Source organism: Molossus molossus, unplaced genomic scaffold, assembly GCF_014108415.1.
Source record: "Molossus molossus isolate mMolMol1 unplaced genomic scaffold, mMolMol1.p scaffold_m16_p_1, whole genome shotgun sequence".
Taxonomy (NCBI): Eukaryota; Metazoa; Chordata; class Mammalia; order Chiroptera; family Molossidae; genus Molossus; species Molossus molossus.
In genome coordinates, this window is record NW_023425344.1 from 35,462,137 (window position 1) to 35,487,832 (window position 25,696).

At 39.1% G+C, this 25,696-nt stretch overlaps 1 protein-coding gene and 1 long non-coding RNA gene across 15 annotated transcripts in view; one reads left to right on the top strand and one right to left on the bottom strand.

The window, feature by feature from the left end:
• Positions 1-16,187, top strand: part of LOC118627276 — a 36,586-nt gene extending 20,399 nt beyond the window's left edge. Inside the window, exon 4 of the long non-coding RNA XR_004959045.1 lies at positions 16,021-16,187. This is a non-coding gene — a long non-coding RNA (uncharacterized LOC118627276). The remainder of the gene's footprint in view (positions 1-16,020) is intronic.
• Positions 1-25,696, bottom strand: part of FRYL (FRY like transcription coactivator) — a 273,487-nt gene that overhangs the window by 30,004 nt on the left and 217,787 nt on the right. For 6 of the 14 annotated variants that reach the window (XM_036257468.1, XM_036257496.1, XM_036257502.1 and 3 more), the window contains 12 exons: positions 24,009-24,213; positions 22,320-22,441; positions 21,287-21,477; positions 18,747-18,841; positions 16,922-17,529; positions 16,551-16,648; positions 12,695-12,865; positions 10,475-10,615; positions 7,515-7,712; positions 4,925-5,086; positions 4,722-4,796; positions 4,227-4,412 (listed from right to left, as the gene is read on the bottom strand). In XM_036257468.1, the coding sequence (XP_036113361.1) occupies positions 4,227-4,412; positions 4,722-4,796; positions 4,925-5,086; positions 7,515-7,712; positions 10,475-10,615; positions 12,695-12,865; positions 16,551-16,648; positions 16,922-17,529; positions 18,747-18,841; positions 21,287-21,477; positions 22,320-22,441; positions 24,009-24,213 (2,252 nt within the window). The remainder of the gene's footprint in view (positions 1-4,226; positions 4,413-4,721; positions 4,797-4,924; positions 5,087-7,514; positions 7,713-10,474; positions 10,616-12,694; positions 12,866-16,550; positions 16,649-16,921; positions 17,530-18,746; positions 18,842-21,286; positions 21,478-22,319; positions 22,442-24,008; positions 24,214-25,696) is intronic. The other 8 variants (XM_036257487.1, XM_036257478.1, XM_036257530.1 and 5 more) reach the window with 4 other exon arrangements.

Consider the following 25,696-nt stretch of genomic DNA (forward strand, 5'->3'; position numbering starts at 1 on the left):
CCAACAAAATCTATTATCTAAGCCATTTCTAGTCTAATACACAAACACAATGAGATCACAGAGACGAGAAACACACCACAGACGACAAGTAAACAACCCACAACACCAGGCTGCAACTTACCTGCAGCTCCTGGTTAGCAAAAAGGAAAACACACAGAATTAGAAAGAACGAAGACAAACATTTAAATATACACTGCACGTTTGGGGAAAACTTTGCGATTTCTCTAACTCAAAGACTGATTCAAGCTCTGGATTAAGCTTTGTACAAGAAGCCAACATGTGACTTAAATTAGTTTTAAATGCAAAATATGTGAAAAAGTCAGAGACAGACACTTAAAACAACATTTCTATGATACACTTCAGCAACACAAACTAGGAAAATCTTCAAAATTCACATAGATTTACTACTAGATACAATGCAAAACTGACTTAAAATACCCACATTGAGTTGACAACATACAAGGTCATAATTATTTTAGTCTGAAGGATGGTTCTGACGAAACCAAATGGTCATTTCTTATTATAAAACAGTTTAAGCTATGACAGCTATTGAAACATAACTTTTACCAACTTCAAAAGGCCAAGAGGAAATATGATGAATTTCTATTTTACCCCAGATTTATATAAGTTTCTGCTATTCAGGGCTTATCCTCCTTTTGTAAGGATATAATTCTTACAACTCTTTCTTAAGCCCTGATGTGACAAATTACAGTGAGTCGGCTAGCAAAATGTGATTTGTTGGTGTTCCTTTACTCAAGAGGTATTGTCCAGAGTAGAGGTTTTCAAATCTTTTTTTTTTTTTTAAATAAAGCAGAGAAATACTTATATCAAATGAAATTTAAGATGGAAGCCAACTAGATAAAACTGATGAACAAAACCAAAGCTGCTCTGGTTGAACCAGGAGCTCTACCCATTTGGTCCCTGGATCTTTCCATTTCTCAGGTGTATCCAAGCAGCCCCAGGGCTCTGCACGTCAGTTTAAACAGCCCCCTTCCTAGAACACAGTTCAAATACTCTTACGTGGCACAACACATACTAATGGCAACGGCCCTCAGTACATACTTGGTGGATGAATAAATACACACTGTGGGCTTTCAGTGTTTCATCAGCACTTACGTTTGTTTTGTAGGAAAGTCTTTCCTGTTACCATGTTTTAGGCAAGACTATATTTAGATTTTAGAAAAATCTCTATCATTTCATTTGGCCTAATTAGAAGGCAGAAATTAGCACCCCTCTCTCCAAAATACTGTCCCTTGAATTAAAAAGACACCTACAATAAGCACCTTTAATTTCATCTGACTAAAATTGCATTCAAAAGCCATTTTTATTACCACTGACATTTTAGAGTACTGGATGAACTTGGAAGCATTTATAATGTTCCTTAAAAAAAAAAAAAAAAGCCATATATATATATATATATATAACTCTTATCATTACAAAAATGTCAAAGCCCTTACCTTTAGAAATTTTAAATTCTGAACTCTAAAAAGCAAATAACCACAAAATAATTTAGCAGCTGCACACGCCCTTGAGGTAGTGCAACAGGTTTCAACCCATCACATTTCCTGAAATCAGTTTTAGAGGGTGGCGACTTGCTTTTTTGAAAACAAATATAAAACGAAGGGAAGAGAATAGAAAATACCAGTGTGCACAGAGTACTGAGTAAAGACGCACACTCTTGAAACTTTTATTTTAAAGGTGTGTGCAGCCCTGGCCAGTTTGGCTCAGCGGTTAGAGCATCCACCTGCGGTCCGGAGAGACCCGGGTTCGGTTCCCGCTAAGGGCATGTACCTCGGTTGCAGTTTGTCCCCGGCCCTGGTTGGTCGTGCGGGTGGCAGCCACTCGATGTGTCCCTTTCACATCGATGTTTCCCTCTCTCTCTCTTCCTCTCTCTCCCTCCTACTCTATCTGTACAAAAAATGGAAAAATGTCCTCGGGTGAGGATAAAAAAAATAAAAATAAAAAAAATAAAGGTGTGTGCACGTATTTACTTGGGTGTGATGTAAAATGTATTAACTATGGATCACAGTAAAAAAAAAAAAGTTTAGGAGCCACTGTCCTGCAAACTGCTGACTACTTGTGGGGTCCTAGTGAACCTGCACAAGTGTGCCTTTGGGAAGACACAAGCGGTGAGAAGGCATTTGCCTGACGCAGGCACCATGGTCATATCCTCACGTCTGCAGGGCAGGCAGAAGCGTGTAAGAGGACTTCCCTAAACTGGTTTCCTATCAACAGCTGACAGTGTGATATGGCAAAGGCTATTACATGTCATTCTTCCACCTTCAAGAGAGCTTAAGAATGTATACGAATTATATGGGTGACTTTAAATTCTTTCGAGAAAGATACACCAATGACATGGTCTTTGGATACTTAATAATAAGGCATTTGGGGCTCAAGAATACAGATATTTGTAACAATTTTAGAATAAACATTTTTTTTTTTTTTACTTATTTGACAAAGTTCTCAGGTGTGGGTGATTGGGGTTGAGGGCACTGACCTCAGCTACAGGGATAGGTCCCGAATAACCTAAGACAACCGGGGCAATCCTATCGCTTTGCCCGAGAGATTGGCAAATGTCGCAACGTGGGCCAGTGAGATGTGACAAAAACTCTTTGCTAAAAGAGTTTAGGAGAGCGACTTCTTTACTTTCATGAGAGCATTTGTGGAAGTGACCCTCACTTCTTCTGAACACTGCTGCTGTGGATTAAGGCCGCACACAGCATGACAACCATCTTTCTGCTGTCTGAGGTCATGCTGCTTCCAGAGAAAGGCAGAGCTTACAGACCTGCAGAGAAAGACTCAGACCACAGTGAGCCACAGCTAAATAAGCCCTGACGCCGCCTATCTCTGTTTGGAGAGCGAATAAATCACTTTTTGAGTTGGATTTTCCATTTAGAAAGCATCTGAACGAACACAACCTTCAATGTGATCTAAATGGAATCAACTAGAGGAGAAAGCCCTTTGGTGTTACATGAAATGAGGCATTTGAGAGAGCTGGCTACATCATAAAGAAAAAAGTGAGGGACGTCATATGTTTGCCACAGAAAACATTTTAGCGAGCCAAAGCCTTTTGAATCATCAAGTCAGTGTAAGTGCCACCTTCTTTAAACTGTTCGACACCCCTGGCCAGCTTGGCTCAGTGGCTAGAGCATCAGCCCATGGACCAAAGAGTCTTGGTTGCGGTTTGTCCCCAGCCCTGGTTGGGGTCATACGGTAGGCAACTAGTCGATGTGTCTCTCACGTTGATGCTTCTCTTTCTTTCTCCCTCCCTCCTACTCTATCTGAAGTAAAAAAATAAAACTGTTGATAAGTTTTTGATTTTTTTATTAAAGTGTTTATTTATTTATTTATTTAGGTATGTGCCCCTAGCGGGAATTGAACCCGGAACTCTCTGGTCCACAGGCCTATGCTCCAACCGCTGAGCCAAACCAGCCAGGACTGTTTGATAAGTTCTAATTTTTTACTATTTTGCTGCACATGAATTTGTATAACACATGCCAAACATTTAAGCCTAAGCTCACCCTAACTTTAAAAAACACTTTTGTACAGCATAGGGAATATAACCAATAATACTATAATAACTACGTATGGTGTCAGGTGGGTACTCAACTTATTGGTGGGAATCACTTCGTAAATTATATAAATGTCTAACCACTATATTGTGCAACTGAAACTAACATAATATTAAATGTCAACTGTAACTGAAAAATAAAAATAATTAAGAGCTTTTGAAGAAATCCATTTTACTTTCTATTTTTTATCCTCACCCGAGGACATTTTTCCATTTTTTGTACAGATAGAGTGGGACGGAGAGAGAGGGAGAGAGAGAGAGAGAAACGTCGACGTGAAAGGGACACATCGAGTGGCTGCCACCCGCACGACCAACCAGGGCCAGGGACAAACTGCAACCGAGGTACGCGCCCTTAGCGGGAACCGAACCCGGGTCTCTCTGGACTGCAGGCCGGCGCTCTAACCGCTGAGCCAAACTGGCCAGGGCTTACTTTCTATTTTTAAAGATTAAGATAAAAAAAAGGATGTTCCTCTTTATTTCAGGCTTATTCTGCCACTGAACTAACTATACTAGTCACATTTCATTCCCAATTTAGATTTTTACCTTTTTGACCTTACAGTGACCTTAATAAGGAAAGGGTCTCTGGTCAAATTTTCAACTCTTATACAGTTACAACTGCTACACAAATATTACAATAGAAAGCCCACAGCCTTACCTCTGCATCTTCCAATTCAACATCTAAAAAGTCGAAATCCTTAAAAACTCCAAACTGTTGCTCACTGGTATTGTCTTCCACAGCTGCTTCTTCCTCTTGAATTGTGTCTTCTGTTGCAGAAATTAGGCTAGTCTGTTGGTCACCAACTTCCAGATCTTCGTTAGAAGAAAATACCACCTGATCCCCCCACAAAAAAATAAAAAGCCACCTGTCAGTTTTGTCATTCTGCATATGACACCCGTGCCCTTGGAGCCACCGCAGGCCCCGATGCGGGGAGTCCAGGGCCTCAACTGGACGTCGTGCTAACGCCTACCTGGTCGGACACTTAATCAGCACAGCTGCCAAGTGTCACAAAGACAAGTCATATTCTCTTAACGCTTAGTCAACACTGTTAAGTCAGGTACGTTAAAAAGGCAAGTGAGGAGAAGACCAGTTTCCCTTTCTTCACGGAATAACATGATTTCAAAACCTTTACGTGTTTTCATGATTACTCACTGATGGATTCTTTGGAAGGCCAGATTCCGGACCACAGAGGGAGAGCACGTTCATTAGCTTTTCTCTTGTTCTTCGCTAAAGGAAAAGAAAAGAATTCAAATGTTAGGCTTACTGATAAAATAAGACAATTGCTCAAATTTTCATACATGTGATAAAGTCGATTCTCCTAGTCTGAGTGTTCATCCTGACGTCCTCTTGCGCACCTGGGATAACTGGGGCCTCTTCCAGCTGACGGGGACCAAGGCATTCGAATTAGAGCCAGAGGAGGTGGAGGAAGTACTTCTAGTGACAGCAATGACTTTCGGCTTCCCATTTCTCCCCGCTGCGGTGTGCTGATCGCCATATTTGTTTCCAATAATTGGTGTCTACACAGAAACAAAATGCCAGTGTTTGACCCAAACATTTCAACATAAAAAAGTTGACAGCATATCTATGACGTTTTTTTTAAAAACAACCAACCAAAAAGCAGCATAAAGAGAAAAATTGCTTAGCATGCGATAGATACTACAAAAAGCAAAGGTAAAATGTCCCTTTTAATCCAGAGATGTCATTCTATCTACCACTCCCTCAACTCCACCTCACATACAGCAAAGCTGAACTTGCGGTTGTTTCTCAAACATGCGGTGCTTCCAGGGAGCTTTGCTTTGGCACATGCTGCCTACTTGGCCTGGAATATTCTACAAGTAAACCCCTCTCCATCTTTTTCTTTTTTAATCCTCACCCGAGGATATTTTTCTATTTATCTTCAGATAGAGTGGGAGGGAGGAAGGGAGGGAGAGACAGAAACATCGACGTGAGAGGGACACATCGACTGGCTGCCACCCGCTCAACCCCAAGCAGGGCCAGGGATGAACCGCAACCGTGGTACGTGCCCTTGACCGGAATCGAACCCGTAACTCATTGGTTCATGGGCCGACGCTCTAACCACTGAGCCAAACTGGCCAGGGCCCCCTCTCCAGCTTTTAAGGGTGACTCCAGACTTCCCAGGAGGCCTTCTTGGACACACTACCACCTGAGTGTGGGTAGTTCCACTTGGACAGTGTGCCATGTGATGGGGATGTTTATGTGCTCATCTCCCTTACTACACGAGCCCCTGGACCCCGAGTCATCTGTTCCTCCAGTACGTCTCCAAGTGCCCACACATAGCAGGTACTGAGGAAATTTTGAAGAAAAAAATGGAAATTAAGTATATCAAATGTTTTGAGAATTCTTATCAATGCTTCAAACAAATAGTTACACCACTGATTTCTGAACTGGAACAGGAAAGCCCAATTACTCTTATCATTTTCCCATGTTACAAATTATTTACTAAAAAATTAGCAATACACATACTTTCTATCTAACCACCCTCAAAATTCTAAGACCAAACTAAATTGCAAAAAAATATTTTTAATCTGTGTATTCCTAATCAATTAAAATGTGATTAGATCTTCAACTTTTATCTTTCTCAAATCCCCTGCAATACTTGATCCTTAATTTCTCTCTTGAAAAATCCCTCCTTTGGCTTATAAAAGACCACTTTGATAGCAGCAAGGCCACCAAGATTGGGCTCATGTGCTGGAGGAAAAAAAAAAATTGAGCTCCCAGCAAGGGTCAAGAATCATTACATGAGATTTGTTTTACTATGTGACATGGTCAGGGGCTCAGGTTTCCTTTGGGACTGGTGGGCCCTGCCTCTGTCTTGCCCTAAAATATCGGGCTTCTCAGTTCTCAGTTCATTTTAGCCTTGCTGTTCCTTCCACTTTAGCCTTGTTGTCAGCTTTCCACTTATAAGTCACTAAAAACCCTTACATTTTTAAAAATTTCCACCCACGTTTTCTAAAATTTCAGATCTGAAAATCTAACTGACTACTAGGCATCGATTGGCATGTTTCTCAGTCGCTTCAGAGTCAATGTATGCAAGACTGAAGTCTTCACCCGCCCCTCCCTGCTAAGATCCGTTCTCCTCGAATGGGACCAACATTCAGTTGTCAAAGCAACTGTCCTTAATGTCTCTTCCTCACTTAGCACCTTTTCTCCTTCCCATCAAACCCATCAATCACTTCCTCAGTCTTTTTAAAAAACAATCCCTTCCCTCTTCATTTCCTCTGCAGTTGCCTAGGAAGAGTCCAACATAATTTTTGCTCAAATTATTCTAACAGATTCCTTACTGATTTCTCTCCCCTTCTCCATGGTCTATTTTTCATCCTGTTGCCAGACTGATTATCCTAAAATGTAAATCCTATTTCCTACTCTGGCTAGAAATCCTTTAAGAGCTCCTACAGCTTCAAGATAAAACCATCTTGTTACCAAAGCAGACATGACCCCTGCGATCCTGCCCCTGCCCCCCATGCCTTCAGCCTCATTTCCCATCACACTCTACCCCATTCTATTTACACTGTGCTCAAGGTATGGTGCACTGATCGGAAGTTTCCAGAGCACAACACTCTCTTACAATTACAAGCCTCCATTCACATGCTGCCGTTTCTGGGACATAATCTCACCACCCCAAACTTCCATATACATATGCCTGTCTACATTACTTACCTTTCAACACTCAGCTCGGATCAGGTTAGATGTACATGTATTCCTATAGCACTTTTAACTGATGTCCAGCCAAGCACTGATCACAATTTTTATTTGCCTATTTCCCCCAAGAGACTAAGTTTCCGGAGAAGCCTTCTCCCCATCCCTTCCCATTTCCATGGCACCCATCACAGTGTTCCTTACTGAGTATTAGCTCAATCAATGCATGTTGAATGAACAGATATATATTTCCCCGAGAGCATTTATATCAATTCTTGGGTATCTTACCTCGGATATATCAAAATGAAAATCTAAGGTCTTCCCAGGCAACTCCTTAGAGACATTATTAAAAATCTTAGTGAAGGATATTTCAGGAGAACCCATATCTCCTCCGTAGGTCTTGGGGCTATCGTTGGGTACAACAAGACTTGCAGAGCGAGACACCACCAGTTTTAATATGTTAAGGGCTTCCTTCCAATAAGGACTCTGATTTAAAAATATAACAGACGTAGAGTTACAAATACATATTTAACTAAGAACAAAAATTTAGTTATACTGTAAACAATGAAAATATTTCTTAAAAAACTCTTGTAAATTATTCATTTTTACTTTGAAATCCTCAAAGAGGATCTGAATCACAAAAGGAAAGAAAACAAGTTATTATTTGTACCATTAGTTCTATGAGACAACATATACATAATAATGCTTCCAAGTCAGATTATCTTGCATTTCTCCCAGTAAGTGCTTTATAAATTTTAGTAGTGGTAATCAAAGAAGGTATATATATGTGAACTTTCTAGATGAATGAAGTTTACAGTTTTATGACTCTAAATATGTTAAGTCTTGGAGATAAGACATTTTGTTTCCTTTATTGATTTTAGAGAGAGAGGAAGGGAGAAAGAGATAGATAGAAACATCAATGAGATCGGCCGCCTCCTGCATGTCCCTAACTGGAGATCGAGCCTACAACCTGGGCATGTGCCCTGACCGGGAATCGAATCAGCTCAATCACTGAGCCCCACAAGCTGGGCAAGAACTTTTTTTGGGGGGGGTTTTTTTTTTTTTGGATGTGCCCCTAGCGGGAACCGAACCCAGGACTCTCTGGTCCACAGGCTGACGCTCCAACTGCTGAGCCAAACTGGCCAGGGCGCAAGACCTTTTTAATACATACTTTTTTAGACATAAAAATATTAATATACTAAAAAAAAATTAGATTTTTGTTAATGATCCAAGCACCAAATAATTAGTGTAAATATTGTGCTAAAGTGACACTCAGAGATTACTGAGTTGTATAGGGTGCTTTTTTCCCTGTATATATATGGTGGTTGTTTTGAAGTTTGTTTTGTTGTTTTGCTTTTCTTTGTTTTGTATGTTTCTATTGAAATAATTTAGGAATAATTTACATGATAAATTTGTATGTGTAGAAGAATCAATGTCAAATAAAGAATTTAATATTTTCCCCTTTACTATCTACTAAAAAGAATATATATAAAAACTACCTTTTTCTTATTTATGATACCAATATCACATTTCAACCTTGTTTCATATTGTTTCACAGTTGACAATTCTGGGGTGGGATGTCATTAAAACAATAAAAAGAAATGAAAAATCTTTCGCAGAACTAAGTTACCCAATTTAATTACTGGCATCTTGATATAAAGATACCTAAAGCACAAAATATTTAATAATAAAAATGTCCACAAAAAAATCGAGACATTTTAAGCATATCATTATAAAAAACAGCTTACATTTAACAAAGTAGAACTTTCTTGTGTTTTTTTTTCTGACAGAAATAATTAGAGGCTCTGGGCATTATAATATACAAAAACTTCTTCAGAAATGTCCTAAATTATACGGGCAACTGTGTTCTCAATGTAAGAGATTATCAGGAGTTCAATTCTGTAAAATTTTCAATGTTTGAATGAAGCAGAAATCACTAATTGTGATGGCCCATCAGTTAAATAGGACCTTGGTTCACACAACATTAAAAAATAAATTTGAGTCAACATTTTCAAGTTAGGAGATTTTAGAGAAAAACCCAGGTTTCCAGCTCCTCTTTTAAAAAACGCTGGCCGGTTTGGCTCAGCGGTTAGAGCGTCTGCCTGCGGTCCAGAGAGATCCGGGTTCGATTCCCGCTAAGGGCATGTACCTTGGTTGCGGTTTGTCCCTGGCCCTGGTTGGTCGTGCGGGTGGCAGCCACTCGATGTGTCCCTTTCACATCGATGTTTCCCTCTCTCTCTCTTCCTCTCTCTCCCTCCCACTCTATCTGTGTAAAAAAAAAAACAAACACGGAAGATCTGGCCACATGGGAGCTATACTCCAACAGGGCCACCATCAGGGAGGGGAGGCCACGCTACTTCTCTTGGATGGGGGGGTGGGCATAACATTCACTTAGACACAGGTCTGTGCCCTCTGCCGGTTACGTACAGGCTCAGGGTGCATGTGACCTTGTGGTTCTGAACCAAAGAACTATATTTACATTCCATAAATTAGGAATTCAATATGGTATGTGTTTCTATGGGAGATCCAGCTAAACATTTGATGAGTTAACGTCTTCACACTTTAAGAAGAAAAATGTACTTTAGAAAAAATATAACTGCTATTTGGTGAAGCTTTACTCACTGAGAGATAAGGTAGAGAAGATCAACAGGGTCATCAAAGATTTATGTTTTTGGCACATTTGCAATCAGTGATTTTTCAAGGGAATCTAAAAATAACCTGGATCATCTAATGGAATGGAAAACATTCTGATACAGTTTTATTGCTTTCAGATATGGACTAGGCCATACACGCATTCTAGCCAAGTATTAACCGTTTGCACATTATGCTTTAGAGAATGCAAATACTGCTAGAGTAGAATCATAAAATATCAATCGTGAAGGTTCCGGAAGAGTTTGCTCTCTACCAAGTTGTAACTATAATACTGATCTGCTCAGCAAGGCCTTTCTTAACAGATAGTTCAAAGGTGAAATTCAGTACAGACCATGTTGACTTGTCATCATTTACATTACACCAAGTCTGATTTTTTAACTTTCTAAATATCTGGTGTGTTTTATCAGATACCATTTAGATTCTGCTTTTTGTTACTTACATCGAGAACACTGTTTCTTGTTAATATTCCTGCAAATATGATTTGTGGACTTACTACTTCTTCACCCTTGGGACATTTAGAGTGCTTCTGTTTCTTTTATGATTATAAATCATTTTGTGATGAAAAGTTCCATACATTAAGTTTTGTTGTCACTCACCTGTACATATTTGCCAATAATCTTTATAATCTCCAGATTAAACTGTTTGACTGGGGCAGCAGAGAGGTCAATGTGACTCAAAAGACTGTAGATGATTTGTAGTAGTGACTGCTGCATACTGGACAATCCTTTTTCTAACAGCTAGAAGTAAAGATTCAATAGTTACATTTATGATACTGAAAAATATAACAGATTTAAGCCAGGAGTTTATAGTTAGATGATTAGAAATCCAGAAACTAATAAAAGTAAAACGGTAATGTCTATTATTGTTATTTATCCTTGGTTCAGAAAAGAGAATTAGACATTTTTATCTTAATCTTAGTGTTTTTCTCCACTTCCTTAACTATTTAATTGAATACCATTTATTTTAGGTAAAGAGAAAAACCACTATACCACCACCACCAAAATATAACTACCCCAACCTATTCAAACCAGCCACTTACTAGCTAAGTAATCTTGGACATGTTTCTTAACTTCTCTGAGCCTCTTGATTTTTAAAAAATAAAACAGGCCGTGGCCGGTTTGGCTCAGCGGTTAGAGCGTTGGCCTACGGTCCGGAGAGACCCGGGTTCGGTTCCCGCTAAGGGCACGTACTTCGGTTGCAGTTTGTCCCCGGCCCTGGTTGGTCGTGTGGGTGGCAGCCACTCGATGTGTCCCTTCACGTCAATGTTTCTCTCTCTCTCTCCCTTCCTCTCTCTCCCTCCCACTCTATCTGTACAAAAAATGGAAAAATATCCTCAGGTGAGGATTAAAAAATAAATAAATAAATAAATAAATAAATAAATAAACAAACAAATAAATAAACAAATAAATAAAATAAAACAGCAATACTACCTACCTCCTACTACCTCCTATTGTTGGTAGGACAATTAAATGTAAGTTTTAAATGCATGTAACTAGCTTTAGTACTGTTTGTTTCTAGTAATACTTTGATAATTATAATAATGCAGAGCAAGGATAATTTACACTAGTAAGAGCAACATTTGTGGCAAAGCATTCTCTCTACAGAGTGGACAAATGTTGCCCATGAGGTACACAAAGAGGCTGATTGTGCCAGGTCCAGACCTTCGATCCCAAGACCAAGACCAAGACCGGAGCTTCAGGGAGGACTGGAGCTATTGCAGTGGTGAGCTTTACGGTGGTACAAAGTGAAGGTGGTCTAAGGCACTTAAATTCAAAGCCGATTAAGGAGGTTAGGACTAGTTTGTGCTGGCTCTTGTCCTCAAGGGGTAGGATAAGATAAACTGAGAGACTTGCATTCACTCAGGTTAGGAAGCTGCCAGGCAGGTAGCTCACACTGTCTTAAATATGAAGCTGATGTGGGAACAAACCTATCAAGATCAGCACTTTGAAAATTCACACCAGTACTGAAGCATTTTATGATAGTCAACATCACTGATGCATTGTTATGAGCAGCATTTACAATGTTTATTGCATCATGAATAATGTCTTAAGTTTACACATTGTTTTAGGTTTAATTTCTAGAGGTCAACTTTTTTAAAAGAAAGGTATTAGTTTATTATAAGCTGACAAACATTTTTAGTGACTAGGAATTTCTTCCTTTTGAGGTTCTCTTTGTGGCTACCTACTTAGTAATTCACTAGGCATAAAATTACTTTCTCAACAGATAAATATTAACATTTTATGCTGTTCTAGAGCTAGTTTTTATTTTTTAATTATTCTCTTTATGGCCATCAAAATATTTTAGATTGGGAAGCAAATGTATCATCAAAATAAAAAATTCCCTGGTAGAAATGCCTTTACACATTCTATTAGGGATATCACAGTCGAGAAACAATTTTATAGAAATAAATATCATAACCATTCTCTAGGATCAAGATCTCTAAAAACCCATTTTCCATTTTAAATAAAGTTGAGGTTTACATTATTTTGAGTTTATACCATTTAAGGATAGTGAATAAAGAAATAAATACTGAAAATGAAAAAGAAACACTTTATGAAAACTTCCTTTATACTTGAAAGGAATGATTTATATTTTTAAAAACATGAAGGCATGGGGGGCAGGAGCAGGTGGAGGAGGTCAATAGGGGAAAAAGGGGGTGACATCTCTAATACTTTCAATAATAAACATACATTTTTTAAAAAGAGAGATGTAATTTAAAGATTAGTATCAGTGTTGCTTTTAGAAATAAACCTACTTCAAAGTTTTGCCACAGAGCAGTTAAAAATCCACCCTCCCCCACCCCTTTGTAAATTTACCTCAGCAAGATAAGTCACAAGATTAAATGTGGTATCTGAGAAAGAGTCATGCAGGTATCTACACACGACGTTGATCCAGTTAGAGCAGTCTCTGGAGTATGTATGTGTGCTGTACAAGCACATCATGTGCGCCAGATTGACAAGTGTTGGGCATTTTTCTTCTGCACAAACCTAAAAAAATTAAATACTTGCATTCACCAAAAATAAAGATCAAGTTTAAACTTGATACTAAACATATTTAATAAAATAATTAAAATGATTATTTCAGTACAGTTAAAAAGATAAACAGAAGAGAAAAAAGGATAAGACATTACAGAAGGTAGCAACTGATAATATGGAAAGATGATTAATGTCAAATACTTCCGTGAGTGTTAAACAGTATGGCTCTTTTTCAGTCCAGTGCTCTCTGTAAAACTGCCTTTGGTAAAAATCCATACATGGTTTTGTAAATCCTATATATCATTTTGTAGCTGTTCTGTAAAAAGAGTTTTGTTTTGTAAAATCTATACACAGGCTCAGATGAGGAATTCTCTGGGAGGTTCAGAGTTGTAGGGCCAAAGAAACGTTTCAGTCTCAAGCTGTCTGAGGTCCCAGTAGAGAGGTAAATTGTAAAAATGCTTCAATGTGCGTGAAGCGTGATATATTCCAAGGATTCTCCAGGGTGGACCTCATATTGCTCTTCAGGAAATCACCTGAAGCTCTTAAGGTCCTTGGCCAATCATTTACAGGCCACTTCAAAGTATATTGACTTCCTGGAGTTTGCTTAACACAGCACTGCGAAACTAAATGTTTGGGCCCCTTACTGACCAAATGCACCTGCTTGGTCTGTTTGTGCCCTAAGTTATAGGGCCCAAAGGATGCTCCTTTATCCTCCCCCAGGGACAACCGAACAACTCAGAACTGGACAAGGGCCACACTACTCACATGTCTCTATCTAGGTAAAAAGGCCAGCCTCAATGAAATTTAGTTTTCCTTTTCCCTCACTTATTCTTCCATCTTACTGATGTTTTGTATGTATTTGCCTCGAGCATTGAGTAAAGAGAGTTACCTTTTAAACTATATACACTGTAATTTCAACTTTCAGATGACTCTTTTATTTTGACTCATCATGTGGACATTATCACTAGATAAGCCCGAGATGTGAAGTATGCAAGACCATGCGGAGACTAACACAGTACCTGAGAAGCTATTTTATAAAATCATTAGAAGCAGCTGCGTTCATGCATTAACCTTTTACCCATAGAACAAGCACCAGGAATAAAAAAGGAAAATTTGGATGACATTTCTTTGTATTTCAAAAAATAATAATTTATCATACTATTTTAAAAAATTACAATTGATTATTCTTCAGGAAAACATTTTCTAGTTTAAAGAATCTTTCCTGGAGAATAAGACATTCCTACAGAATTCTTATGTGCTTAAAAAATAATTTTCCCAATGAATAAAAACCTATTTTTAAAAAGGAAAACAGATCTTTGGAATGTATGCTGTGCAATTTTATAATCAGCCTTAGATTTACTTTGGAATTTTTAAATTACCAGGTTAAAATCTGATCCAAAAAGGGTCTTATAACAAATGTTTTTAGCATACTATTTCTGCCTTAATGAACAGTTATTTGTCCTAAGTGCTGCCTCATTTTGAAACTCTATGTTCTCCAAGGGCACAAACAGTAGACCCAGAGATATTTGCATAACGAGGAAGCACATAATGGCAGAAAAATACTCTCAACAGTTTAAGTGACTGAATGATTAAGAAATCAATTTCATTCCCATCCTGCAGGTTGCTGAAAGCATACAGATGGACCCTTGGTGTGCTTCTCAACAGGAAGAAAACAGACTTTAAAACAATTTATGACTCATGAAAAGCCATACATTTTATTTCTTAAAAAAAAAAAAGTATTTGGACTTTCCTGTCCTCTGCCTCAAATGGTGACAGAAGAGGCTTCTCACAAGGGGCCTCCACACCCTCCTGGCCAGGCCAGGCTCCAGTGGGGAGTTGACACAACACATTTCAGCTGAGACTCTTCAATGCTTCTACTTCCTTTATTAGGGAATTGATGCTTTTTCTTTTCTTGAAATCCCAAAGTAAGCCAATATACTACCCCACCCCCAATATTTTCTTTCTTACCCTTCATGAAGAAGGAAAAAAAAACAAAAAACCTACTTATATTTTTCTAATGTGTCATTAGAATATTTTAAAAATTTATTTTAATAAATTATTTATTTCATATTACTTTTAGACCTCATTAATGCAAATACGTTTTGTTGGTGTTTTAAGGCAAATAATCATTTTCAAAACAGATATGTTTCCATGAACTATTATAATAATGGCTCTTCTGTTTAAATACATGCTTTTCAAAGAATTATATTAAGGATCTCTCCTTATCTAATTTATTCAGAAATTTAATTAAAAATAGACTCAACAGAAATAAATGGCAACAGTATTATTATATTAAATATTTTTCTTGTCATTTATTAATATCATTTTTGGAGGAGATAATGAAAAGGTCCTCCCTCTTGATACTGTTAATGTGATTAGTTGGGCTGGTAGTATTTCTCACTCCACTGGCACCCAGAGATAAATCTGCACTTACAGTGTCGACACATGGGCCATGCAGAGGCAGGTGTTTTATTGGGCCTTCTGTGCACTTGCTCTTTCCATTTCCTGCTGTGCTACTTGTTAACTGAATCTCAGTTTTATTTTAATTGCTTATATAAAAAGTTATTCCAGAGATTTTATTTGTTTGTTCCCTTCTGATTCAAACTTCTCTGATTTTTCTCCCAGTGTTAGTTACCTTACTGATACTGCTACTCACTCACCACACCCAGTTCACCTAATTTCCTGTTGTATGCATGTTACTTGTAAATTTATATAACTCCTTGTAACTGTTTTTGGTCTGAAAAGCTTTATTTCCAATAAAGACTGAATGTCACCAAAAAACAATAATAATTATGAATTAACTATAAGCAGTAGGCAAGATATTTGAGAGTTCTTTCTTGTTCTTAAGGGAAGAAAGCAATAAAAATATAAAATGTCAATCATATTATTTTAGATAGAATTAAGATTAAGAGCTGTAACACCTGTAAACAAATTATTTAAAAATAGCTACATTTCTATTTCAGAACTGTCCAACGGGAGGGGAGGAACCAAGTAAGAAAAGAAATGAAGGAAACAGAGAGAGAAGACAGTATTAAACAGGCAAACATAAAGAACTTTCAGAACCCCAAAATATATTCTGCCCTCTTCTTCCTCAGGGCCTTTGCACATGCAATCTCTTCTACTTAGAAAACTTCCACCCTCATCCCCGCTCTTTGTTTCTCAACCAGGGATCTTACTTTGGTCATTCCTATTCAGCCTTCAGTGCCAGCTAAGATGACTTCCTAGAGGAAATCGTGTTTTATGTGCTCCTAGAGTGCTCCTGCCCTCTCGTCGTGCTTACCAGACTCTGCGGTGATCGTCCACTTCCTCGGTTTCATCCTCCCTCTAAGGCCCACAGGGTAAGTATTCCATCTACTTTATCACTGTATTTCCAGCACCTAACCCAGTGCTCAGTAAATATTTGCTAGTGAAGAAATGAATGAATTAGAAACTGCCAGAAAGGTAGAGGATAAAGTAGGAAAATGGAGCAGAAAAAGACTTGGACTCAGGAGTGTTCCTCTAACTTAACAGTTTTATTCACTGTCATTTGAGCAGTTGTAATTTACATCATTACTATATAACTCCTTTATATGCATAAAAAAATAAAAATTTCGATGTGAAATCCACAAAGGAAGTGACAGTAAAATGATCCCTCCTGAAGATAAACTCTGGAAGAAATTTCCCTCGAGTGTTATCTTTCAGCGTAACATTTGCTTACCTTTGCTATTCGGCTAGCTGTTTCTTTGCAAAACTGAGTTGGGCTGTCAAAATGCTGGATTAAGTGAGGCAATAAGCAAAGGATGTTAAGAGGAAAGCCTATAAAAGAAAACAAAACCAATAACCAAGTTTATCACACATCATTTAAAAAATGAAAGGTATTTTTTTATAATGGTTCAAAGTTCTTTTTATATCTTGGGAAACTTGATCTTTTAAATATTTTTCTGCTTTTACCAAGGGATTTAAGCTATCGCACATATTAAAAAAACTGTCAACTGTAGAAAAGCAAAAATTAGTAGACTTCCAAGCAAGGAATAGTTTACATTTCACTACATTAAAAAGCAAAGCGTAGAAGCAATTCTGTAACGTTACCTGACAGCTGGGAAGGATCCACCAGGGAGTGTTTGGAGACAGCGATGAGCTTACTGAGGAGGTGCACGGTCATTTCTTGTGTAGAAACTGAGGTAAAACCCTTAAGGAAGAGCTGTTGAAGGCCTGGAAAATTATTCCATTTCAGTTTGCTTTGTACACTTTCAATCTTCTCTCGACTCTCCGATTTATCCAAAGGCAAATGAATAAGCAGTTTGTTGAGAAGCCTGAGAGCCAGGAGGTATTCATATTCATAATCTGATTCTAGCAAAGATGCTGCTATCCAAAAAATGGTGGCCATCAAGTTGGTGGGCTCAGTAGTGGACTGCACATCATACAACCCTCTCTCTCTCAGAGAGGACAGGCTTCTAGTCCTTGCTAAACTACTGCTGTGGTTTATCCGTCCATCCATTATATCCAGTGTGTTACTCCGCCGCCGGTCACCTCTTCGGTCACCAATTAAACTTAATCTCAAAGAGTTACTTCTTGCATTACTGTTATGTCCCAAGTAACTGCTGCTGTTGATGGGACTTGTGCTTAGATTGAGCTGTCCAGTGCTTTTCCTGTTAGCTGCGTACTTGTTTCCCATTACAGGATCATGGTATGAGGTTCTTTAAAAAAGAAAAGATGAACATATGCACGGTCATTTCTTTTGCTACATTAATTTTACTCTTTTTTTTTTTTTTTTTTTAAATCCTCACCCGAGGACATTTTTCCATTTTTTGTTCAGATAAAGTGGGAGAGAGAGAGAGAGAGAGAGAGAGAGAGAGAGAGAACCATCGATGTGAAAGGGACACATCGAATGGCTGCCTCCCGCACGACCCAACCAGGGCTGAGGACAAATTGCAACCGAGGTACGTGCCCTTAGTGGGAACCGAACCCGAGTCTCTCTGGACTGCAGGCCCACACACTAACTGCTGAGCCAAACCAGCCAGGGCTACTCTTGAAAACACTGAAAAATGATAACTGTTACCAGAGAAAATAATTTTTAGTATAGCTGACTTTGCTTAATCAAATTTAAGTTCTTCCCTCCATATTAAAACAAAACGTACAACAGTATCTTTTCTACTGTGGCCAACTGTTTCCTGTGAGTTTGGGTAAGGACAGACATAAAAAGTCTGCTATAGTAACATGGACAACTCCACTCTGGGATTCAGCAAACATTATGTCCAAAGCAGACTTCATCTATCTTATCCCCGGTGGTCCCAGTGCATGTCTATCAATGCACCCTCTTTCCAAAAGAACCAACTCAAAAATCAGTTTTTGATTTCTCTTCCCTCACGTCCAATTAGCACTGACAGAAAAATAGTTACAAAACACTTTCTATAGGTGCCAGCAGCATGAAAAATGTGAGGAAGAGCTGATAAAATCTACCAGGGGAATACTATATAAATGGATGCATTCATAGCCTGTGAATTGCTGTTACTGAAATATAAAGAAAACACTAAGAACCCAACGGTTGGAATAATCAGCACTTCCCTGGGGAGTTAGGAAAGCTCAGCCAGGCGGTGGTATTTAAGATGGGACTTCAAGGCTACTTCTGGGTTTGCAAGGAGAAAGGGGAGGGAGGCAGCTCCAGGAGTCCCGATGGGCTGGGAAGCGCATGTCGGACCAGGACAACAGAGGAATAGCATTGCCATTCATTAGCTCTGTGACTTTCCCCACGTCCTCACTGTCTGAGGCTCATTTCCCACGGTCGATCCATTTAAATTCTTTAGTATCATTCTCACTACCAGCATTAGAATAATACAGTGCCCTAGTTACACACACATATGTAGCTCTTGAAGTTCTATCTACAGATCTACAGGTTGCTGGTTTAAATTCTTACTGAGAAAGGGCAGAAAGAAGATCATAATGCTTCATGGTTTCAGCCAATGTATCAATCGCAGATTCCAACGTGAGAAGAAGCTCAATCACAAATCCCTGGAAAAAAGGGCAGACTTTAATTAATTATGCTCTGGAAAAAAGAAATTGCAATGGACTTCCCGATGAGATTTTAAAATAGAACATACTCCACATTAACATTACAAAATGATTAAACTCTTAAGCAACATGATCTTGCTGATTGATGAAAACTCATCAAATTAATGGCATGAAATGATTATAATGGCACCACAAATTGCTTATGCTAGAGCTGTAAGAGTCACCCTTTTTTTTTTCTTCACATCTAAATTGAATCTATCAACAAGTCTTGAAAATATAACTTTAAATATATCTTTTTTTAATCTTTTCCTTTTCACATAGAGTGGAAGGGAGGAAGTGAGTGAGAGAGAGACACATGGATTGGTTGCCTCCTGCACGACCCTGACCGGGTGGGTACTGAACCTACAACCCAGGTACATGCCCTTGACCAGGAATCAAACCCAGAACCCTTTGGTACAAGGATTGACACTCTAACCACTGAGAAAAACCAGCCAGGGCCCTTTTAATATATCATAAACCTGACCCTTTCGCTGTTTCCATAACTTTCCTTAACTAAGCTGCCACCACCTCAGCTTGGATGCTTATAGTAAGTAGCCTCTTACCTAACACCCCTTGCTTTTATTCTTGACCCTCTAAGGACTCTACCTGGCCCCCAGAGCAAGTTTTTGAAAAGCAAGTGATATCCACGCTCCTCTCAAAACCTCTGAGCGGCTTCCCATTAATTCCGAGTAAAACGCCACCTCTCACCAGGGTCTAGGTGGCCATGACATGATCGAGGCCTGCCACCTCGTCAGTCGCCTGCCTCTGGATGTCCCAATCAATATACTCGAGAGACACTTTGCTTGAAGGTCTTCAAAAAAGCCTTTGCACTCGTTAGTCCTATTTCCCTCTGCCAGAAATGTTCTCCAAATTATCACAGGATTCACTTCGTTTTATTATTGTTATTTTTTAACCCTCACCTGAGGATATTTTTCTTTTTATCATCAGTTAGAGTGGGAGGGAGGAAGAGAGAGAGGTGGAGGGGAGAGAGAGGGAAGGAAGGAGAGAAAGGAAGGTGGGGAGAGAAAGGGGCATCGATGTGAGAGAGACACATCAACTGGTTGCCTCCCACACAACTTGATCAGGGCCGGGACGAACTGCAACCGAGGTACGTGCCCCTGACCGGGATCGAACCCGCAACTCTTTGGTCCACAGGCCGATGCTCTAACCGCTGAACAAAATCCGCCAGGGCGGGATTCACCTCTTAACCATAAATCCAAAAATCACTTTCTCAGATGATCACATTAAATTACTCCCTCTATGCCCTGGCCAGTTTGGCTCAGTGGTTTGAGCACTGGCCTGCGGACCAGAGAGTCCCGGGTTCGGTCCCCACTAAGGGCACGTATCAAAAAAAAAAAAAAAAAAAAAAAAGGAAAGAAACGTAAATTACCCACTCTAGCCCTGGCTGGTTTGGCTCAGCAGTTAGAGTGTCAGCCTGCAGTCCAGAGAGACACGGGTTCAGTTCCCGCTAAGGGCACATGCCTCGGTTGCAGTTTGTCCCTGGCCCTAGTTGGATCATGTGGGAGGCAGCCACTCAATGTGTCCCATTCACGTCAATGTTTCTCTCTCTCTCCCTCCTACTCTATCTGAACAAAACAAATAGAAAAATGTCCTCAGGTGAGGATGAAAAAAAAAATTACTCCCTCTTGCCTTGGCCAATGTTGCACAATGGTTAGAGCACTGTCCTATGCACTGAAGGGTTAGGGTTTGATTCCCAGTCAGAGCACATACCCAGGTTGCAGGTTCGATCCCAGGTAGGGACACATACAGGAGGTAACTGATCAATGTCTCTCTCTCCCCCCACTTTTCCTCTCTATAATCAATGAAAAAAACACACAAAACAACAACGCTTACCCTCAGGTGAGGATTAAAAAAAAAAAATTACTTCCTCTTTCCCATCACTCTTTAACCCTTATTATTATCATAGCATTAATCACCAAGTAAAATTGTGTTGTACAGTATATTATTGGTAGATAAATGGCTTATTTTCCCAATAGAATGTGAGTTTCAGAATGCCAGGAACATTATCTTATTCAGTACCATATCCCCAGTGTTCAGGACAGTGTAAAAGAGACTTAAGTTCTTTATTGCAATATCTCACTTAATTTATCTTAAAAAATGAAATTCAACATTCTACTTTACATTTAAATGTAACCTCTTATCTCTCTTACCTTCTTATCTCTAATGTCCAGGAATATGGATGTATATGAGTGTGTGTGTAAAGGGAAAGCTTTCTCTGATAGGCACTAAAGTTATTAAACATTAATCATAAACCTTTGTTAATACCTGGCATTAAAAATTCTGTATGGCCATGACCTTGCCCTGCCTGCAGCGATCTATCTTTGGCACTAAGTCCTTGACTACAAGTAGAAGGTCAGTAACTGCTAAACGCATTTAATGAAATACCTGTGCATCTTCTCCTGGATCCCCTACAGTTTCTACGAGTCTGGAGAGAACATCAGAAAGTGTAGCTGCAGAAAGAGGCTGCTTGAGGGCCCTGAAAATCTGGAAGGATCTCCCAGCATAGTGTCGAGAAGAACAAGAAAGTGCTGTTTGCAGAGCGACTTCACTAAGATGATGTTCCAAATGAATTCCTTCTGTGGAAAGAAAGGAAGCCAAGTAGGTGGTTCTTGCTTTTCAGAATGCAGGGTTCTAATCAGAGGCTAGCCATTGACAACCCAGTGCCTCCTACAACGCCTGGCCAACAGGCACTCGTGCTTCTGGAGTCAATACCTTTTCTTTTCATTAAACTCCATTTGCATTTTAGATGACTCCTCCTTCTAATCTTCAGGAAAGTCACCCTTGAGAACAGGGTTTCTCAACTTTAGCACAACTAACATTTTAGCCAGATACTTCTTTGTTGTGGGGACAGTCTTGGGCAGCATACGATGTTCAGCAGCATCCCTGGCCTCTACCCAACCACATACCAGTTGTAACCACTTGACCCTGCCTCTGAATTGTGACAAAAATGTCTCCAGACATTGCCAGATGTCCTCGGGGACAACACTGCCCCTAGTAGAGAACCACTATTTAGACACCTACATTTTTACTGTAATTTTCAGAATGTGTTAAAATTTTAGATCATAGAAGCCTGTACGTGTATAAAAAAGAATTTTCAAGTTTATCACCTCTACATATGTTCTTTAATGTAATTTTTTCATATTACACAATTGTATTATAATTTTATGATGCCATCACACACAAACTAAGCCCCCCAGAATGTTGTAAGTAGCTTTATTTTTAAACACTAACTGAATTTTTCTTCAAACAAAAACAAATCTATTATCACTAATAACTAGTAAGTTAAAAAGGAAACCTGTCTGAAAGCTTGTATTTTAAACATCAACTGTCCATTTTTTGCTAAACATTATTAAAAGTTTTGACACCACATTAAAATAGCTCATGGAATGGACACATTCTCTCATATAGTGAAAGATACCTGAGCTTGACTGCTTAACAACAGAGACCACATGTTTCAAGAATGCAGTTAACTGCTCGGCACTCTTTATGCTAGGATTCTTGGCAGAAACATCCTCATGGTTCCAAAGGGGTCCCCTTTTTCTGAAAACAAAGAACAAATGCTTATTAACAGTTTTACTCATAGTGGCCTAAAATACACCTTTGCAATGAGAAGGATCGTACTTGAGTACATCAACTAGCACGTCCCAGTCACACAGCCTCCTGTCACTATTTATGTATAAGGAGCCGTGCGGGTGGGGGAAGATCCAGGTTACATATAACTTCAGTCTTCCATCATCACAGTCAAATTCTCTCAAGGGTTGTAGGAAAAGATGACAAATTTTTACCAAGGGAGAAGAGTATTACTGCTTCTGTGTTACAGGTCAAAACATTGTATTTGTAGAGGTCAGACTGCATTGTAATGTAAACAAAATCATTTACTAGTGAATGTTTAGGATAGAATAATATCCTGTTGATTCTTTCTTTAAAATATCTTTGCATTCCCAAAGCTACCACCTTGACGACTAAGAGGTAAGCCCAAGGTGCCCTGAAAACCTTTTCTGTGGCCACGCTGCCTCCAGCCCCTTCCATCATCCTATACATTGCGAAGAGGCTGATTTTCCCAACACATGTAATTGTGTTTTCCATCTTCCCCATTCAGCCAAAGATTTTCAATAATGTCTCCTTCCTTGAAAGATAAAAGATCTATAACCTATGGCCGAGGCTTCATGGCCCTCCAGTTTGAATTCTCTAAGCTTTCTTGTCCAGAAACCCTCTCCCCAGAGGTACAGCCAGACTAGATTGGTTTTTCTCATGCCATGTGATTTGGCTCCTGCTGTGAAATACCGGCCCCTTCCTCCCCATCTATATTTCTTCTTTACTTACAGTGCCATGCAAAGAGTAGACCACAAATAAATACAGTGATACCTCGGTTCTCGAACATAATTCGTTCCAGGAGGACGGTCGAGAACCAAATTGTTCGAGAACCGAAGCAATGAAACCCAATAGGAAATAATGGAAACTGGATTAATTCGTTCCAAGCCCCAGAAAATGCCTATTTACTGGCCTAATTTGTATATAATATGTAGAAAAACATAAGTCTCAACAAGAAATAAAAGTGTACAGTATGTCTAAGGGTTAAATTCAGTGTAAAGCGTGACTCTCTCCACAAAGCGTGACTCTCTCTCTGCACTCACACTGATGGCGCAAGCAAGGCGCGCTGGGCCGAATGAACGCCATTCGGCTCAACTTGGCTCATCTCGGAAGTTCGAGTTCCAAATATTTGTTCAGATTCCAAGACAAAAGTTTCTCGAATCTCCTGGTCGAATACCGATTTGGTCGAAATCCGAGGCGTTCGAGAACCGAGGTATCACTGTATATGATGATTGACTGGTGAAGTAGCTAATTAAAGTGGGATATGTATTTAGATAATCTAGTATTCTCTTTGGGCACTTGGCATCCAGACACAATTAAGGCCCTTCTCAGGTATAATGGTGCAAACGCAGAAGAAGAAAGTTTTTGGTGCACCACAATCTTATTAATAGTGCACAATACAATCAGTGTATTTCTAGTCAATGGCACTTCAGGAAAAAAACAGTTCCCTGTACTAACAGATGACAGAACAACTTCACACATGTCTGTTGCCAGATGTAAGAGGTGCGACTATTACCTTGAGGTAATGAATTCCATGAGGGTTTTGACTTTTCCATCCTGCTCTACTGAGATGTCCACCTCGTTGAGGATAGTGGTGTGCAGATGGGACATGGCCGCGCTGTTGTTTCCTAAGCTGATACTAGAAGAGGTAGAACTTGAACTAAGCCCTGAGTCAGTCATGGGGGAGGGCTGGTAATCAGGTATAAAATCACTAACAGCTGCTGAAAGAAAAAGACGGTCGTTGAATACCAAACATGAGAACATCTGACACAAGATTTATGAATTGAACTAGTATTCCTTACAGATTATATGGGATGAGCAAGGGACTAAGTGCTCCTTCACTGGAGCCTCATAAGTACCAAATTACACCAAGTGAGTCTTAGGACAAACATGATTTCACAGCCTGTTATTAACGTAACTATTTGGCTTTACTGTGCAGTCCTCTGCTGCCATCTGCTGACCAAAGTTGAAAGTGGCAGTTTCCCAATATTTCCCCAACATTTATTAAATCAGTCACATTTCTATGATGTGAACTGATTTTTAATTTCTTATGGAGAGGATTCTACACTTTCTGATTCATTTTACTTAAAGAAACACAATTTTAAAGTCTACTTGTAATGCCCTGGCCGGTTTGGCTCAGCGGTTAGAGCGTCGGCCTATGGTCCCGAGAGACCCGGGTTCAGTTCCCGCTAAGGGCACGTACCTCAGTTGCAGTTTGTCCCCGGCCCTGGTCGGTCGTGCGGGTGGCAGCCACTCGATGTGTTCCTTTCACATCGATGTTTCTCTCTCTCTCTGTTCCTCTCTCTCCCTCCCACTCTACCTGAACAAAAAATGTCCTCGGGTGAGGATAAAAAATAAATAAATAAATAAAATAAAGTCTACTTGTAATATTTACATCATGTCAACTATTAAATAATTTAAAAGGTTACAACTAATGCCCATCTTTACAAAATGGCAATGGGAGCCTTAAAAACAAACAAGAATAAACATCTTTTGAATAAAGACGCTTTAATGTAAAAAGTCAGTAAACTTCATTCCATTTATCTTTTAATCATAGTTTTAAAAGGCGGTGTCGCTCAGTGGTTGAGCATTGACCCATGCACTAAGAGGTCATCGGTTCAATTCCCAGGCAGGGCACATGCCCAGATTGTGGGCCAAATACCCAGTGGGGGGCAATCAATGTTCTCTCTCATCGATGTTTCTATCTCTCTCTCCCTCTCCCTTACTCTCTCTAAAAAGATCAATAAAGAAAAATAAATAAATAAAAGGTGAATACATTTCCTAATAATGTCTGTTATACTAAGTATAGGGTATTAAGTATGTAACTGGATTTTAACTTAAAAAGTAATTTTATTTCAGTTTTTAAAAACAATTATTTTTTAGATCACCTATTATTAACCTAAGGATACTGATGAATGGAATAAATAAGTTATGGCTATTAGGAAAGAAGTAAAAAAATAATTCACATCAACAATGAAATACATTTTATATAAAGTTCTCCATTAATTTGGACCTCACTACTTCAAAATGTGTGATTTGAAACTTACTATATACTTCCAAATGTGTAACACATTTAGTTTTTTAGTTATGGACATCAAGTTTAATAAAGATGTCTGAGCAGGGGATACAATAAAAATCTATAACATTTTACACACAGTGACTATAACCAAGTGAATTTTAAAAATTAACATCTTTCTTTGTTAA